Genomic DNA, 19597 nt, shown 5'->3' on the forward strand with positions numbered 1-19597 from the left:
AGAAAAAAAAAAAAAAAAAAATGTGAATGGGAGACTTGCCAGTTAGAGTATACTTGGTTGTAGGTTTTCCCCTTTCAACAGTTTGAATATATTGTGCCACTCCCTCTGGCCTGCAATTTCTGCTAAAAAGTCAGCTCATGGCCTTATGGGAGTTCCCTTGTATGTTTCTTGTTGTCTTTCCTTGTGGTTTTAATATTCTCTCTTTATCTTTAATTTTTGCTGTTTTAATTACAATGTATGTTGATGTGATCCCCCTCAGGGGTTATCAGGGCTAGTGCCAGTCACCGGTATGCAGAACCAGATCCTGAGATCTCTGGATGCAGAGCTATGGGTGTCCCGAAGCTGGTGTCAGCCCACTAGTGGGTGGGATTGGATCCTGGGGCCACTGGCTGAGGGGCTCAAGGTGTCCCCTTGGCCTATAGTTGGCCTGCTGTTGTGCATGGCTGGAGCCCAGTGGGGTCCCAGAGCTGATGCCAGCCTGCTGATGTATTGGCTGGGTCCTGACAAGGCAGCTGAGGGGCTGCAGTGTTCCTGGGGCTGCTGCCCAGTAGATCCTGGGGCTGGTGTCTGCCCACTGGTGGGTAGAGCTGGGTCTCTGGCTGCAGGGCCCTATGATTTCCTGGGACTAGTGCCTGCACACTGGTGTGCAGGGCTGGGTCCCGGGCCCACTGGTGGACAAGGATGTCCAGGGGCAACTGTCGGCTCAGGTGGTCTTAAGTCAGGCTGCCTGCTGGTGGGTGGGGCTGTGTCCCTGCTTGCCTAGGTGCTTGGCCTGAGGCATGCAAGTGCTGGTGCCTATAGGCTGGTGGGTAGGGGTAGGGCTGGATCCCAAGGCTAATAAGCTAGAGGGAGAATTCCAAAATGGTGCTTGCCAGCACCAGAGTCCATGTGGTAGAATGAACTCCCCCAAATTACTACCAGCAGTGTCAGCATCCCTAGGATGAGATCCAGTTGCCTCTTGCCTCCCCGGGACTCTCCAAAATCAGCAGGTAGGTCTGACCCAGACTTCTTTCAAATTTCTGCTCTTCCCTGGGTCCCAGTGGTTGTGAGATTTTATGTGCACCCTTTAAGATGCAGTTTCTATATCCCACAGCCCTCTGGGTCTTCTGAAAGTAAGCCCCACTGGCCTTAAAGCCAAATGTTCTAGGGGCTTGTCTTCCTGGTGCAGAACTCCTGGGCTGGGGAGCCTGATGTTGGGCTCAGATTCCTTGCTCCTTGGGCAGAACCTCTGCAAATGTAATTAGCCTCCCAAATGTGGGTTGATCACCCGGCAATATGGGTTTTTACTGTACTATGTCTCAGCCATCTTGTGCTTCCTTCTTTATATCATTAGTTCTAGAAGATATTTTCTGGTAGATTCTGGTATTTCTCACCAATAGTTCCTCTGTAAATAGTTATAATTTTGGTGTGCCTGTGAGAGGAGGTGAGCTCAGTGTCTTTCTACTCCACCATTATGTTTAATCTCTCAATGTTATCTTCTTTGATAAGAGCAATATTGAATATTAACAAGATCTTAATTCTTCCTAGATTAATTTATGAGTTTAAGGTAATACAAAATATTTCAATAATTTTTTTAGGTGTGGAGGTTATCTTATAAAATAATTCTAGGGCTTCCCTGGTGGCACAGTGGTTGAGAGTCCGCCTGCCGATGCAGGAGACAAGGGTTCATGCCCCAGTCCGGGAAGATCCCACATGCCGCAGAGCAGCTGGGCCCGTGAGCAATGGCTGTTGAGCCTGCGCGTCCAGAGCCTGTGCTCCGCAACGGGAGAGGCCACAACAGTGAGAGGCCCATGTACCGCAAAAAAAAAAAAATTCTAAATTTTATCTGGGTAAACAATAAATTTTGAAAAAGTAAGAGGTATTGCTCTCTCAGATATTAAAACATATTAAACAGTTTTGTTTGTATAATATATAGATGACATGCATAACGATTTCAGCAAAGATTCAGAGAAAATTATACCTCATAGTTACCTGAAATAAAAAGAACTAAGTGGCTGGAGAAAGATTATAGGATGAGGCTTTCATGACTCACTGAGAAACTTTCTTTACTGTTTAAATTTTCTCACTGTGGATATGTATTAACTACTGTGAAAAAATGTGAAAAGTGATTAATCAGGATGGGGGGATTATTTGTCTTTTTTGTTTGTTTGCTTCCTTTTATACTTTCTCTTTAAAAAGAATGCAGTATATAGTTGACCCCTGAACAACAAGGGTTTGAACTGCACAAGTCCATTTACATGTGGATTTTTTTTCACTATATATGCACTACAGTACTATATGATACACGGTTGAACCTGAGGATGCAGAGCCACAGACATGTGGATTTTGGAGGGTCTGTGTCCCTATCCCCAGCTTTGTTCACGGGTCAACTGTCAATGCAGGAAAAAACCCCAAAAAGAACACTCTAGATGGAAAGAGATCATTGTCCATGTAAATATTTCACATGTGATAAAGGAGAGGCCAAAAACAGAGGGAAGTGGGAGAAGCAGTTGCTAAATAGGGTTATAGGAAGGAGACAGTGACTCAGAATTCAGGGAGCTCCTCACATCATATCATATCACAAAATAAATCCCAGTTAGATAAAATTGTTAAATGCTAACAATCATCATTAAATTTAAAAACTCTAAGAAATTAAAGAATTTCATCTTATGTTGTGGGGAATGACTTTCCAACCTTATGAAGAATGAGAAATATTTGCACAGGTTGACTATTCAATGTCAAAACTGATGAACAGATATGAACCCAAACTGGATGTGCATGTATGTGTAGACAGTAGGAAAGCACTTCTACAAGTTGACCCCAAAATTCTACTTCTTCTAAGAAGCCACTATACAAATATGCTCAGCTATCAGGACTAAGACTTATTTTCATTTATGTTCAGTGTAATAATTATTTTGTAACAAATTTGATATTCCTATTATTACGAGGAATGGCTTACTATATTATATTACAACTATGCAGTGGAAGATTATGCAGCCCTCATTCAATCATTCAACAAATATGGGAGAGCCCACTCTGTGCCTCCTTGTTCTAGACTGAGGAAACAGTGAGAACTGGATAGATAATAAACAGCACAATATTGCATAGAGCTGACAGTCTACCATATCAGGGTAGCAGGTTCATTTCCCCTTCAGGACCCTGATATCCCTCTATCACCACTTCATCATGAGACAGGAGACCTGACCAACATTGGTCTTTCCCTGTTTCTACTTCAGTCCTGGGCAAGAAGAAAGCTCACCACACACTCACCAGTAAATGCTTTGCTTCCACCAGAGACTGTACCATGACACCTGTCAGCTTGCCCTGCTCCTGGTCTTCTAGGTCCTTCTTGGCCACCAGAATGGACAGCAAATCTCTGTTGATCAGCATGTTGTTATGGGCATTGTCCAGAGCCCCAGGACCTCTTGGGGGACATGAGCAGCAGAAAAAGACCTTGGGAAGGCAAGGAGCTGATTCAAGAGTCCATACCCACAGATCCCTGCAGCATCTGGGGGAACACGGTAGGTTCTGCCTCCGCACCTACTCCCGTTTGTCCCCCCTGAGGTAGGCACAGACTCAACACATCCATGGTTCTGCTGGTGGCACCAGGACCCTAGTGCTGTGCTAAGGGGGGTTCAGCACCCTTGCCTGACACCCCCCATGCCCCAGGGTGCATCCAGGGTTATGGGGTGAGGGTGTCTCACAAGCAGTAAGAGGGACAGGGCTAGCACTGCCAACCAGCCTTAGAGCTACTCTCAACAGGCCAGTTGCTCTCCTACTGTCAGCCCAGAGCCCTCAGGCCACTTGAGAGAGCCAGGGACAACAGTATAGGACAAATTGGGGACTGTGTCCACCCAGGCCCTTCTCGTGGGTGGGAAGCAGTTACTGAGGGCCTGATGCCACCAGGTCCTGGAGAAACCAACTCACCCTGTCCATGCACTTAGGGTCCACACCGTAACCTAGAAGAGAAGAGGCATCCACCTGAGCAGTGGGGAGCGCCCTCTTGCAGCACCTCCCTCCCCAGGGACAGTGCCAGGGACAGGGTGTGGGCTGGGGGCTCAGACACTGAACAAGGAGCCCCGGGGCTGGTGACAGGGAGCGGGCCATTCCAAATCTGGAGAACCCTCAGGGAGGGAGAAGAGAAGGGGGAAGATGAAATCTATGTAAAATCTCTGTGGGGTTCTGCTGAACGACCCTCTCCCCTGACTCTTGTCACCCAGTCAAGGTGCTGACCACCTCTCTGCCCTGGCTGGGGGTCCTAAAGACATTAAGAACTGACCCTGCTCCCCACCCACCATACTTGGCCAGGGGGAAGAGGGGACCATCAGCTGAGCTGGGGGACTCATGTGATCCCGGCTTCGTAGGAGCAGGTGAGGTGGGAGGTGGAGGGGGATCCCGGGGAACAAGATCAGAGCCAAGCCAGGAGGATTGGGGAGATGGAGGAGGGGGCCAGCACCTCCCCCTTCCCTCCCAAAACCTCACCTTGAATGAAGAACCGCCAGAAAACATAGGCAATCGGCACCAGCAGCAGGAAGACACCAGCAGTTACAATTCCGATCTCCAGCTGTGAATTGCCCGAGGAAGGAGAGGGAGTGGTGGGCAGTCTCCAGCTCATGGTCACTGTCTTTCCAGGAACCAGGGCCTCCCCACTGGCCTGGGTATCTGATTTTTGGTCCACACATTTGAGGTCACTGATGGGGTTACAGGGCTTGGCCACAACCATCCCATCAGGGCACCTGGGTACAGACACAGGGAGGACATGGAGGGGATCCGTCAGGGAAAGCTGGCCAGATGAGGAGAAAGAGGGAACAATCTCTCACCCAGTGTTCCGCGACAAGACAGTGCAGGAGGGACGGGCTCCTACTGTCTTCAGGGCAGGGTCCCTTCAGTCCCCCTTTTCGGGGAGAAGGATCTGGGCTTGTGCACTCCAGCCCCCAGGGCTCCTGCTGAGTGTTCAGAGCTGCCCCTTGAGGAGCTGGACCTTCTCTGCAAGGCCTGCACTGGCCTCCCTGGGCTGCAGGGGAAGCCTGTGTGAGGGGGAATCTCACCCAAGTCAAGGGTCAGGTGGGTTTGGGCACAAGCCAAGCCTCATCCTCCAGTCAAGCTTTAATACAAGGATCCTCTTGTCCTCCACCTGTTGACTCTTCATCCAAATCTCAGCCAACACTGGAGCATCAGAGGAGAGCAAATTACTATTGGCCCCTAAGTCCCTAAATAGGAAAGATTCATTCCCTCTTATTGAGGGAATGAGGGCTGGATGTGAGGTCAGCTGGAGTTGGCTCAGGGCTTTAAAGGAAACCTTAAAGGAGCTACATGCTCAATCTTATTATGACTTGGCTGTGGGCACTTTTGTATTCATGGGCCCTTTCCTGCATAAAAAATATTAAAGATTCTATTTTATGACTGAATTGTTATAAAGATGAATATAAGCCCAGCTGCATTCTACTCATTTTTTGCCCTCTGATATCTTTTTGAAAGAAATGAAAACTTCTATTGACTGCATCATGGATCCTAATCAGTGGCCTGTTGTGTCCAATAGAAAAGCCGACCTGGCCAAAGGGAAGCGGTGCTAAGGAGGTGTGGGAAGATGCAGGGGGCAGTGCAGGGACATGCAGATGGATGGGGAGGGGCTGCTGCAGGCTCAGGAGACCCCAGCAGCACAGGGAAGCCCTGGGGTGGAAGCGGGGCTCTGTAGTATTTCCCTTGAGCTGTCGGGAACCACCTAGGCTCCCACGTCTCACCCAGTGCTGCACTTCTGGCAGAACTCGGGTGAGTCTTCTTCATGGAAAGTTCCAGGTTTGCACTGACACTGTGTGTCCTTAGTCGCCGTGCAAGGGCTCCTCTCTTCTTCACCTGAAGACAAAGGATAAGGTTTGGGGATGTGTTTCCCTCGCCTGACCCTCGACCCTTCTTCACCAACCAAAAACCCACCCACTCAGCTCTCCTCAGTTCACTGTAGCTTTGGGGGTCAAATTCTGCAGCAACACATGTGGGGCACATAAAGGACAACCCCTGTTCACCTGTCACCAGTACTCAGAGGTGTGAGAAAAGGACCATGATTCATTATTTAATGCATTAGGACAAGGAGGGAAATCTTATAGCTCACAGGGTCAGTAGGGAGGGCCGGGTATAATCTGAGAGACCCTAGATGGAGAGGAACCCTTGGGTGACTTCCCAAAACCTAGCCCTGCTGGAGAGGTAGGGGGGCCCTAAGTTGTAAAGGCTGAGAGAGGCCAAGTCTCTGCCAGGAGCACAGAGCACAGGGCTAAGAGGGGCCTGGCCCAGGACTAGACCCACGTCAAAGCTCAAACCTAGCACTTTTCCACTTGGCCAGGCCTTTTCTTATGCTGTAACTATACATATCCCATCCCTCTCCCCCATCAAAGGACAGATTACTTTCCCACCACCTTCATCTGATGATTTAAAAGATTTACATACTATGTGGCATGCAATTTCTATTTTTTGTATTGGCCTAAGACATAATCATAAAACAGGGCATGATGAAGGACTGGAGGGCAAGAAGGACTGGAATTGGAATCCAGATGTCCTGATTCCATGTTGGATACAATTCCCACCTCATCATGCCTGCACTTGTTATGGGTCCCCATGTTCTGTACCTGATTTACAGATTGTACATGGTAAGCAGGAAGGGAGCATGTTCCAGTGATTAGTAAAGTCCACTCCATTTGTACAGGATATACAGTTTTCTCCACCTTCTGATACATGGTATCCTGGGAAGGGAGAGAAAATCTGGTAAATGAATCCCCACAGGATTCCCAGGGGCTGGCAGTGGTGACTGGGAGACTCCTCTTTTGGCCATCAACAGAATCCAAATGGGGAAATTCATTTTACCTGGCATCAGCCAGTTCATCAGTTCTGCATCTACTATATACCCTTGACTAACATTGCAGCAGAAATATATTACAAGTCAATATAAAATTCAAATATTATAGGAGCCACGTTAAAAGAGCAGAAGGAAACAGCTCAAATTAATTTTAATAATGCATTTTAATCAATATATTCAAAATAATATCACTTAAAGATGTAATAAACATAAAACATTCAAATACTTTACATTCATTTTTCAAAGTATGTCTTAGAATACAGGGATTATTTCTCCCTTACATCACTCACTATTCGGAGTGGCCATATTTCAAGTGCTCAGTAGTCACATGGACCTAGTGACTACTAAATTTGACAGCACCATCAGGTCCCTAGAGAGTCACAGAAGAAAGTCTAAATCCCTGTCCTCGATGAGTTCCAGGTCAGTGGAAGACACAAACAAGATCAGAAGTAATACGACAATCACAGACAAGCCTTCAGTTAAAGTTCATGCCATCCTCCAAAACAATGGAAAGAAAAATGGGTCCTGTATGTAAAGAGTCAAAGAAAGATCCAGAGAAAGTGTGGCTTTGTGCCTTGGAATACAGAGGCATTCTCCAGGCACTGAGGTGAGACCTTGCAGGAGCTGCTGCTGCCTCGGAACATATGTCCCAAATCATATAAAAATTGTTTTTGGCTTATTTCACATAGCACAGGTTTTTGAGGTTCATCCATGTTGTAACATGTGTCAGAATTTCATTCTTTTTTTCAGGCTGAATAATATTCCATTGCATGTATATAAAACATTTAGTTTATCTATTCATGCATGAATGGACACTTGGGCTTCTTCCACTTGGCTATGATGAATATTGCTATGAACATGGGTGTACTAATATCTCTTTGAGACCTTGTTTTTAATTCTTTTGGATATATACCCAGTAGCAGGATTGCTGGATCATATGGTATTTCTAGTTTTAATATTTTGAGGAGCCACCATACTGTTTCCACAACAGATGCACAATTTTTACAATCTCACAACAGTATACACGGATTGCAATTTTCCACATCCTCACCAACACATTATTTTCTATTTTGCAATAGTAACCGTCAAATTGGTATGAGGTGATAACTCACTGTGGTTTTAATTTGCATTTCTCTTATGATTAATGATGTTGAGCATCTTCCCATATGCTTGTTGGCCATTTGTATATCATCTGTGGAGAAATGTCTAGTTAAGTCCTTTGCCCATTTTTAAATTGGGATGTTTGTCTTTTTGTTCTTGAGTTGTAGGATTGATTTATATATTCTAGGTATTAAACCCTTATCAGTTATTTGATTCACAAATATCTTCTCACATTCTATTGATTGTTTCCTTGGATGCACAGTTTTAAATTTTGATGTACAGAAAGTCCCCTACATACGAACATTCAAGTTGTGAACTTTCAAAGACATGAACATGCTTTTGCATGTCCAGTCACCTAAGTTAGTTCATGTGTTTGGCATACATTGTCATGTGCTTGCATCCTCTACAAGTGGTTGTGCTTTTGTGTACTTTATTGTACATACTGTATAGAATACAGTAGTACAGTATCTTCATTTCAAGCCCAGGATATCCGGAAGCAAGCATAAAAGCAGCAGTGATGTATCTGGTACTAAGAAGCACCAAGCGATAATGATGGAAAGAAAAGTGAAAATAATTGAGAGAGTGGAGCAACAAGACGAAGAAGAAGTAACTGAAGAACTGAAGAGTTTCATGATGCAGGAAATGGCAAGGGGATTTTCTTTATTTGAGGAGGCACTGTTAGTTTTTGAGGCACAGGATCTGAACATAGATTGATACACAAAGGCTGCAGCAGCTGTTCAGAGTGCAATCCAGGACTACTGTGTCATCTCTGATGAGAAAAAAAAAAGGGCTACTACCCAGACATCACTGGATCAGTTTTTCAGGAGGGTAGCTAGAATTAAATCTAGCAAGGAACGAGAACCTGCAGCCAAAGGCCCCAGGAATGATCTCTGCCCATCAGTGGGCTGGCACTAGCCCTGTGAACACCTGGGCCCCAGCCCTGCCCACCAGCAGGCTGACATCAGCTCTGAGACACCTTAGGCCCCTCAGCCACACTCTCTGGGATCCAGCTGCACTCACCAGTGGGCTGACACCAGCTTTGGGACACCCAAGACCCTGTAGCTAGCCATGTCAGGAACTGGTCCCACTTCTCAGCAGGTGACACTAACTCTAGGACCCCTGGTCCCACAACCAGCCACCCTGGGACCTTGCTCCAACCACCAGTGGGCCAGAACTAGCCCTGGACTTCCTGGGGCTCCACAACCAGCCACCCTGTGTCCCAGCCGTGCCCACCAGTGGTGAGCAGACACCACATTAGGCAGGGACTAGCAGCCAAGTGGACTGAGGGCCAGCCATGCCTACCAGCCCACCCATAGTAGTCAGCCTGCCACAACATAAGGGCCCACACAGCACACATGGGGGCACCCCTAGAGCATATAGCTCCAGTGATGATAGGGGAGTGTGCTGCTGGGACATAGGATATCTCCTACAAAAGGTCATTTCTCCAAGATTGGGAAATGTAACCAACATACAAATATATAAAAATAAAAACAGTGAATTAGTAAAATGAGGTGACTGAGGAATATGTTCCAAATGAAGGACCAAGATTAAACCCCAGAATAATTAAGTGAAAATAGAGATAAGCAACCTACCCAATAAAGAATTCAAGGTAGTGATCACAAAGATGATAAAAGAACTTGGGAGAAGAATGAATGGACACAGTGAGATTTAACAAAGAGTTAGAAAATATAAAGGAGAACCAAACAGAGCTGAAGAATATAATAACTGAAATAAAAAATATAGTAGAAGGAATCAACAATAGATTAGATGATACAGAGGAATGGATCAGTGAACTGGAAGACAGAGTAGTAGAAATCACTCAAGTTGCACAAAAAAAGAAAAAAGAATTAAAAAATACAGGACATTTTAAGAGACCTTGGACAACATCAAGTGTACTAAATTCACATTATAGGGGTCCCAGAAGGAGAATAGAAAGAGGAAAAGGTACAGAGAACATATTTGAAGTCATAATAGCTGAAAATTTCCCTAACCTGGGAAAGGAAACACAGAGGGTTCAGGAAGCACAGAGGGTCCCAAACAGGAAAAATGCAAAGAGAACCACATAAAGACACACTGAAATTAAAATGGCAAAAATTAAAGATAAAGAGAGAATATTAAAAGCAGCAAGGGAAAAGCAACAAGTTACACACAAGGGAGCTCCCATAAGACTATCAACTGACTCTTCAGCAGAAACTCTGTAGGACAGAAAGGAGTGGCACAATACATTTAAAGTGATAAAAGGGAAAAAACTACAATGAAGAAAACTCTACTTGGCAAGGCTATCATTCATATTTGAAGGAGATATCAAAAGTTTTACAGACAAGCAAAATCTAAATGACTTCAGCACCTCCAAACCAGTTTTACAAGAAATGTTAATAGGACTTCTCTCAGCATAATAGAAAAGATCACAACTAAAAACAGGAAAATTTTGAAAGTAAAAAGCTAATTGGTAAAGGCAAATATACAGTAAAGGTTGTAAGTCTACTTATAAAACCAGTAGGAAGGCTAAAAGACAAAAGAAGTAAAATCATCTATATCCACCATAAGTAATTAAGAGATACACAAAACAAAAAGATGTAAAATACGATGTCAAAAAAAGTAAAGATTGGGGGTTGGGGGTAAAAATACAGTTGCACTGTTGTTAAACTGTGTTCAAATTTAAGAGAGCTGCAACTTAATCATACACGCACACACACACACACACACACACACATTGCTGTATATAAGCCTCATGGTAACCATATTTCAAAAATTTGTATTAGATACACACACAAAGGGAAAGTAATCCAAACAAAACACTGAAGATAGTCATCAAATCACAGGGAAGAGAGGAAAAGAAGAACAAAGGAACAAAAAACTACAAAACAACTCCAAAACAATTAACAAAATGTCAATGCATACATATCTATTGATAATTACTTTAATTGTAAATGGACTAAATGCTCCAATCTTCTGCTTTTACAAGAGACTCACTGCAGCACTAAAGACATTCACACTGAAAGTGAGGGGCTGAGAAAAGGTATTCCATGCAAATGGAAAAGAAAAGAAAGCCAGGGTAGCAATATTAATATCAGACAAAATAGGCTTTAAAACACAGACCGTTATAAGAGACAAAGAAGGACATTATATAATGATCAAAGGATCAATCCAAGAGGATGATATAACAATTATAAATATATAGGCACTCAACATAAGGGCATCTAAATATATAAGGCAAATATTAACAGACACAAAAGGAGAAAATGGCAGTAACAAATTTAGTAAGGGATTTTAACACCCCACTTACATCAATGGACAGATCATCCAGACAGAAAATCAATAAGGAAGCACTGACCTTAAATGATACATTAGATCCCATCTAATAGATATATATATAGAACACTCCATCCAAAAGCAACAGAATACACATTCTTTTCAAGTGCACATGGAACATTCTCCAGGATAGATCACATGCTAGGCCACAAAACAAGTCTTGGTAAATTTACAAAAATTGACATTTTATCAATCACCCTTTCCTATCACAATGCTATGAGACCAGAAATCAACTACACGAAAAAAAACTGCAAAAAACATTAAAAAGTTGAGGATAAATAATACAATACTAAGCAGGCAATGGATCACTGAAGAAATCAAAGAAGAAATTTAAAAATACCTGGAGACAAATGAAAATGACAACACAGTGACCCAAAATGTATGGGATGCAGCAAAAGCAGTTCTAAGAGGGAAGTTTATAGCAATTCAATCTCACCTCAGGAAACAAGAAAGATCTCAAGTAAACAACCTAACCTTATACCTAAAGGGGCTAGAAAAAGAACAAACAAAACCCAAAGTTAGTAGAAGGAAAGAAATCATGAAGATCAGATCAGAAATAAATGTAATAGAGATTTTAAAAACAATAGAAAAAATCAATTAAACTAAGAGCTGGTTCTTTGAAAAGATAAACAAAATTGATAAACCTTTAGCCAAACGCATTAAGAAAAAAAGAGAAAGGGCCCAAATCTATAAAATCAGGAATGAAAAAGGAAAAGGTACAACTGACACCACAGAAATACAAAAGATCACAAGAGATTACAACAAACAATTATAGAGCAATAAAATAGAAAAACCTAAAAAAAAAATAGAAAAAATCCTAGAAATGTCCAGTCTCTCAAGACTGAATCAGGAAGAAATAGAAATTTTGAAGAGACCAATTACCCGTAATGAAATTAAATCAATAATTAAAAAATTCCAACAAACAAAAGTCCAGGACCAGAGAGCTTCACAGGGGAATTCTACCAAACATTTAGAGAAGAGTTAGCTCTCATCCTTCTCAAACTATTCCAAAAAATTGCAGAGGAAGAAATACTTCTGAACTCGTACTATGAGGCCAGCATCACCCTGATATAAAAACCAGACAAATATATGGGAAAATTACAGTCCAATATCACTGATGAACATAGATGCAAAAATTCTCAGTAAAATATAAGTAAACTGAATCCAACAATACATTCAAAGGATCATGCCCCATGATCAATTGAGATTTATCCCAAGGATGCAAAGATGGTTCAATGCACAATGTAATACACCACATTAACAAACTGAAGAATAACAACCATCTCAATAGATGCAGAAACAGCTTTTGACAAAATTCAACATCCATATATGATTAAAAAACTCTCAACAAAGTGGAGATAGAGGGTACACACCTCAATATTATAAAGGCCATATATGACAAGCCCACAACTACCATCATACTCCATGGTGAAAAGCTGAAAGCATTTCCTCTAAGATCAGGAACAAGAAAAGGATGCCCACTCTTGTCCCTTTTATTTGACGTACTACTGGAAGTTCTAGCCATAGCAATCATACAAGAAAAAGAAATAAAAGGCATCCAAATTGGAAGAGAAGAAGCAAAACTGTCACTGTTTGCCAATGACATGATATTATACTTAGAAAATTCTGAAGACATCACCAAAAAACTGCTAGAGCTCATCAATGAATTCTGTAAAGTTGCAGGATACACAGTTAATATAGAGAAATCTGTTTTGTTTTTATACACTATCAATGAACTATCAGAAATAGAAATTACGAAAACAATCCCATTTTCTATTGCATCAAAAAGAATAAAATAACTAGGAATATATCTCAGTAATGAGGTAAATGAAATGTACTTGGAAAACTATAAGACATTGATGAAAGAAACTGAAGACAACACAAAGAGATGGAAAGATATACCATGGTCATACGTTGGAAGAATTAATATTGTTAAAATGACAACACTACCTGAGGAAATCTACAGATTCAACGCAATTCCTATCAAAACACCAGTGACATTTTTCACAGAAATAGAAAAAGTAATTCTAAAATTTTTAATGAAACACAAAATTCTGCAAATAGCCAAAACAATTTTGAAAAGGAACAAAGCTGGAGGTATCACACTCCCTGATTTCAAACTACACTACAAAGCTACAGCCATCAAAACAGTATGGTACTGGCACAAAAACAGACACATAGATCAATGGAATAGAATAGAGAGTCCAGAAATAAACCCACACTTGTATAGACAATTAATCTATGACAAAAGAGGCAAGAATATACAATGGGAACAAACATTCCTCTTCAATAAATGGTGTTGGGAAAACTGTAAGGCTACATATAAACTGGACTACCTTCTCACACCATATAAAAATTTAAATTCAAAATGGTTTAAAGACTTTAATGTAACACCTGAATCCATAAAACCTTCAGAAGAAAACATCAGGAGTTCACTCTTTGACATCAGTCTTAGCAATATTTTTTTGGATACATCTCCTCAGGCAAGGGAAAGAAAAGCATAAGCAAATGGGACTATATCAAACTAGGATATATTTTTTGATATAATATATATAAATATATAGTTTTTTCCTTTGGTCCCTCGCTCCTCTCCTACTTGGATAACTGTGGTAATTCAAAAACTAATACATACCAATGAGTTCTGACCCCCTTGGGGTGGTGCATACATTTATCACCTCAAAAGCAACCGGGTCAGCCTCCCCACTAGCCTCAGTGAGGGCGGTGCTGCCAGCTTCGGTGACTCTAGGTAACCTCGGCCCATTGCAGGCCCCATGGGGGCCATGACCCATTCAAATGTCTGCCTTATCAACTTTTGATGGTAGTAGCTGCCTGGACAGTGGTGACCATGGGTGATGGGGAATTAGGATTTGAATCCAGAGAGGGAGCCAAGGAAAGCAGCAGGCATGCAAATTACCCACACTCCCAACCTGGGGAAGTAGTATCGAAAAAAGTAAAAAAACACAAACCCAGCACGTAAGACATGATTCACCACATACAAGGGATTCTCAGTAAGGTTATTAGCTGATTTCTCATTAGAAATAATGGAGGCCAGAAGGCAGTGGAGGGAAAAATATAAAGTGCTGAAGGAAAAAAAAAAAAAAAACCAACTTGTCAACCATGAAGTTCTATATCCAGCAGACTACTAGCTGATTTCTGGATTTTGGACTTGCCAGCTTCCACAACTGCATGAGCAATTCTTGAAAATAAATCTGTCTATACATACAATCTCTATTGGTTCTTTTTCTCTGGATAATTCTTACTAAAACAAATTTTTGGTACTTTGAGAAATTCTAGCAGAACAGAATCTTAAGGATGATGGGTTAGAATTGGTTCTCTAATCTGATTAGACTTAAACACACTGATGCCTTTATTTCCTATAATAAAGAGTGCATGGCCAAGGGGGAGGGGAGTGGGAGAGGGTTAGATTGGGAGTTTGGGAATAGCAGATACAAACTGGTATCTGGTAACTGGTATCTGGTATCCATAGAATGGATAAACAATAAGGTCCTATTGTACGGCACAGGGAAGTATATTCAATATCCGGTGATAAACCATAATGGAAAACAATATGAAAAAGAAAGTATATATATGTATAACTGAGTCACTTGCTGTACAGCTGTAACTAACACATTATAATTCAACTATACTTCAATAAAAAATAAATTAAGAAAAAAGAGTGCACGGATAGTCCATGGATTGATGTTACAATAGAGATATGCAAAATATCACCACTGGATCTTGTAATCAAATAAGAGACAAGTCTCTTATAGGCACATGAAAAGATGCTCAACATCGCTAATTACTAGAGACATGCAAATCAAAACAATGAGATATCACCTCACACCAGTAAGAATGGCTATCATTAAAAAATCTACAAACAATAAATGCTGGAGAGGGTGTGGAGAAAAAGGAATCCTTCTGTACTGTTGGTAGGAATGTAAATTGGTACAGACACTATGGAGAACAGTATGGAGGTTCCTGAAAAATAAAAATAAAAATAGAGCTACTGTATGATCCATCAATCCCACTCCTGAGCATATATCTGGAGAAAAACATGGTTCGAAAGGATACATTCACTCCAGTGTTCATTGCAGCACTGTTTACAATGGCCAAGACACGGAAGCAACCTAAATGTCCATCAACACATGAATGGGTAAAGAAGATGTGGTACATATATACAATGGAGTATTACCCAGCCATGAAAAGGAACAAAATAGTGACATCTGCAGCAATGTGGATGGACCTGGAGATTATCTTACTAAGTGAAGTAAGTCAGACAGAGAAAGATAAATATCATATTGCTTATATGCAGAATCTTAAAAAAAAAAGTGATACAAATGAACTTATCTACAAAACAGAAACAGACTCACAGACTTAGAAAATGAACTTGTGGTTACTGGGGGGAAGGGTGCAGCGGGGAGGGATAGACTGGGAATTTGGGATTGACATGTACACACTGCTATATTTAAAATAGATAACCAACAAGAACCTACTGTAAAAAAAAAATTAAAATTCAGAAGTAAAAGTGCAATTTCTCCCCTTTACAAAGTCTTAGAGGTTAACACTATAAAGAGTTTTTGATGAATATCCTTTTTAGACCTTCTCTTATGTGTACTACTTTTATAACTAAAAAAAGGTATTAAAAATGTCAATAGACATGGAATAGCTTTACTACTCTTGCATTTTCATAGTTTAGTTTCACAGTTCCCTTCTGTGATCCAGCTATGAAGATGGTAACTTGGAAAAATTTTTTTATTATAAACTCTAATAAAATGTTAAAAGTGAAAAATAAAAGAGACAAGGTCTAGTTGACCATTTATATTTATAATACCTTTTATACCTTTTTATTTTAAAGGTATATTTTATTTTACTATTTTAATAACTTTTGGAACTTCTTTTAAAAATTGTGGTAAAAATATACAGCTTTCAATTTACCATCTTCACCATTTTTAATTGTACATTTCAGTAGTGTTAAGTATATTCACCGTGTATGTTGTGCAACAGATCTCTAGAACTTTCATCTTACAAAATAGAAACTCTGTATCTGTCAGGACTAATTCCCCGCCCCACTCTCCCCAGCCCTTGGCAATCGTCTTCCTACTTTCTGTTTCTATGATTTTGAGTACTTTAAATACTTTCTGTGAGTGTAACCGTACAGTATTTGTCCTTTTGTGACTGGCTATTTGTTGTAGCATGTGACAGGATTTCCCTCCTTTCCAAGGCTGCATGATATTCGATTGTGTGTATATAACACATTTTCTTTATCCATTCAACTGTTGGTGAACATTTGGGTTGCTCTCACCTCTTGGCTATTGTGAATAATGCAGCTCATATATGAAGGAGTATGCAAATATCTGTTTGAGATCCTGCTTTCAATTCTTTTGGTTATATTCCCAGAAGTGGAATTGGTGGATCATATGGTGATTCTATTTTAATCTTTCTTTAGGAGTCTTCATACTGTTTTCCATAATGACTGCATCATTTTATATTCCTACCAATGGTGCACAAGGACTCCAGTCCTTCCACATCCTCACCAACACTTGTCATTTTCTGTTCTTTTGATAGTGGCCATCCTAATGGATGTAAAGTGATATCTCATTGTGGTTTTGATTTGCATTTCTCTTATGATTAGTGAAGTTGAGCATCTTTTCATATGTTCATTAACCATTTTTTTTTTTGCCTTCTTTGGAGAATTGTCTATCCAAGAACTTTGCCCATTTTTAAATTAGGTTATCTTTGTTGTGTTGTTGAGTGGTAAAATTTCCTTATATACCCTGGATATTAACCCCTTATCAGATATACAACTTGCAAATATTTTCTCCCATTCAGTAGGCTGTCTTTTCACTCTGTTGATTGTTCCCTATGATGCACAGTTTTAGAGTTTTATGTAGTTCCATTTGTCTTTTTTTTGTTTTTGTTGCTGATTCCTTTGAACATTGTTATAAAACTAATGAACAAAATGAGATTGGCTGCCTGCTTTTAATTTTTCTGGACACAATGGGGGTAGAAAACAATAAGCTCAAGGATTTTAATTCCCAGCTTAAGCACTGCATAAATGACATGAGAGCTTCTATGTCTGCCCTGAAAGAGACACTTATTTCCTGTAGCTGCAGAGGTGAGTGCGCTGAAAACCAAACCCAGTATCTAGTGGCTGAATCACAATACAGATTGTTCAGTACACACCAAAAGAGCTGCTTGATTTTTCCAATTTAAACAGAATCTCGGGAATATGTGTGGGATGGATATTAAGGTTGTGAAATAATGGTAGAAAGAACATAAAGTTGGATTAGGCCACATTTATTGATATGGGTCAACTAATGTTGCAATTTGGGAGTTACAAAGGGCTCTAATTTCTTCAGTTTGTTGGCTGGCTGAAACATTGACTAAAAAGTAGCTCACAGTAAATGAAGTTGATATGCCAGACCTGCCTTGGTATACTACAGAGGAAGGGAAAGACTCAAAGAGGTTGGAATGTTAGAGTGGGTTTGACATTTAAGACCTGCTCACACACTCTGGGATGGTCCAGAGGACACATCTTTCACTAGTACTCTGGGAAATAAATTTGTGAAGGATCCCTAGCATCCTTGAAGAGCTCTGTGATTACTCTTCTCTGTAGACCAGAAAGTACTGTGGGAACTGCGGCTACTGAACTTGGAAATCTAAATGTAATGAGGGTAATTGGATCCCAAGGTGGCAGGGGCCAAGTTGTGGCACTCAATGTCCAAACGTAAGGTGGGTGTGGTTATTAAATGGACAGCAGAGTCAAAGTAGGATTCAGGCAGGACTAATGGCTTAGACCCCTCAGGAATGAAGGCTTGTCTCACTCTAATATGCACAGAGCCATGATCGGCTAAGATGCTTGCTGAGGGCAGGGAAAATGGAATGGGTAGTAGAAGATGGTTTAAATACCAGCTATGACTGCATGACCAGTTATGGAAACAAGGGTTGTAATTGTTATAAATGTCTTCTTTACTATGTTATGCTTGTGCTCTTGTATTTATATATGTTAAGCAAATGTCTTTGCTTTCTTCCCTCTCTTATCCCCTTATCATATAAGATATATTGACTTTATATCATAAAAGAAAATATAGGTGTGTTTTCAGATGTATGCAGCAGTGTTGGATCATGTTAGAACTATGACCTTGTTATTGCCTTTATTTGAAGATTGAGTATGGTCAAAAAGATTTTAAATCTTTAAAATTTTTCTATTTGTTTTCCAGAGAAATAGAACCAATAGAGAGAAACGAAGTGTGTGTGTGTGTGTGTGTGTGTGTGTGTGTGTGTGTGTGTGTGTGCTCGTGTGTGTATAGAAAGAAAAAGAGTAGGCAGCCAGGGAAGAGTTGCAGTTTGATTCTGAAGGCAGTCTACTGGCAGAATTCCCTCTTTCTCCAGAAAGGTGAATCTTTTTCTATTAAGACTTTCAACAGATTGGATGAAGCTCACCCACATTAAGGAGGGTAATATGCTTCACTCAAAGTCTACTGATTTAAATGTTATCTAGAGGGAAGAGATATGGGAACGTATATATGTGTATAACTGATTCACTTTGTTATAAAGCAGAAACTAACACACCATTATAAACCAATTATACTCCAGTAAAGATGTAAAAAAAAAAAAAAAACTACCTTCACAGAAACATTAGAAAGTATTTGACCAATTATCTGGGTACCGTGACCTAAATAAGTTGACACATCAAATTAACCATCACAAGCCCACCCCTTGTCAACTTGACACCCATACACATCTCCAGAATATCCCTGTTAATGGGTGCACAGTGTACAAAGATGTGATCTCTGACGACAATATATAGGAGGAGAGATGGAGATGTATAGGAGCACAGTGTTTGGATTCCATTGAAATGTCAGAATTATAAAAACTAGATTTTTATCAGTTTAAGATGGTAATTGTAATCTCCATGGTAACCACTAAGAAAATGACTAAAAAATACACAGAAAAGGAAAGAAGGGAATTGAAATAGTACTAAAAAAATCAACCAAATTTTTAAAAAGGCAGTAATGGAGAAATTGAGGAACAAAATACAAAAGACATAAAGAAATTAAATACCTAAGAGCAGAAGTAAGTTTTACCTCATCAGTAGTAGTGTTAAATGTAAATAATTTAAACTCTCCAATTAAAAGGTAGAGATGGTCAGACTGGGGAAGGAAAAACCAAAACCATAATTCTTCTACATGTTGTCCGTGAGTTCCCTGATTTATTTTTATCAATGTTGAATATACTCTAGGGCTTCCCTGGTGGCGCAGCAGTTGAGAGTCCGCCTGCCGATGCAGGGGATACGGATTCGTGCCCCGGTCCGGGAGGATCCCACATGCCGCGGAGCAGCCGGGCCCGTGAGCCATGGCC

The 19597-nt window shown here is 40.9% G+C and overlaps 1 protein-coding gene across 1 annotated transcript in view; it reads right to left on the minus strand.

Annotated features, from left to right (window-relative positions):
- Positions 1–3249: 3249 nt before the first annotated feature.
- The window catches only part of LOC103075576 (tumor necrosis factor receptor superfamily member 10A-like), a gene marked incomplete at both ends in the record, with an annotated part of 17925 nt that continues 1577 nt past the window's right edge, over positions 3250–19597 (minus strand). Inside the window, 5 exons of the mRNA XM_007461590.1 lie at positions 3250–3432; positions 3907–3938; positions 4462–4715; positions 5721–5832; positions 6597–6710. Of these exons, the coding sequence (XP_007461652.1) occupies positions 3250–3432; positions 3907–3938; positions 4462–4715; positions 5721–5832; positions 6597–6710 (695 nt within the window). The remainder of the gene's footprint in view (positions 3433–3906; positions 3939–4461; positions 4716–5720; positions 5833–6596; positions 6711–19597) is intronic.

The sequence above is a fragment of the Lipotes vexillifer genome, unplaced genomic scaffold (assembly GCF_000442215.2).
Source record: "Lipotes vexillifer unplaced genomic scaffold, Lipotes_vexillifer_v1.1 scaffold2807, whole genome shotgun sequence".
Lineage (NCBI taxonomy): Eukaryota > Metazoa > Chordata > Mammalia > Artiodactyla > Lipotidae > Lipotes > Lipotes vexillifer.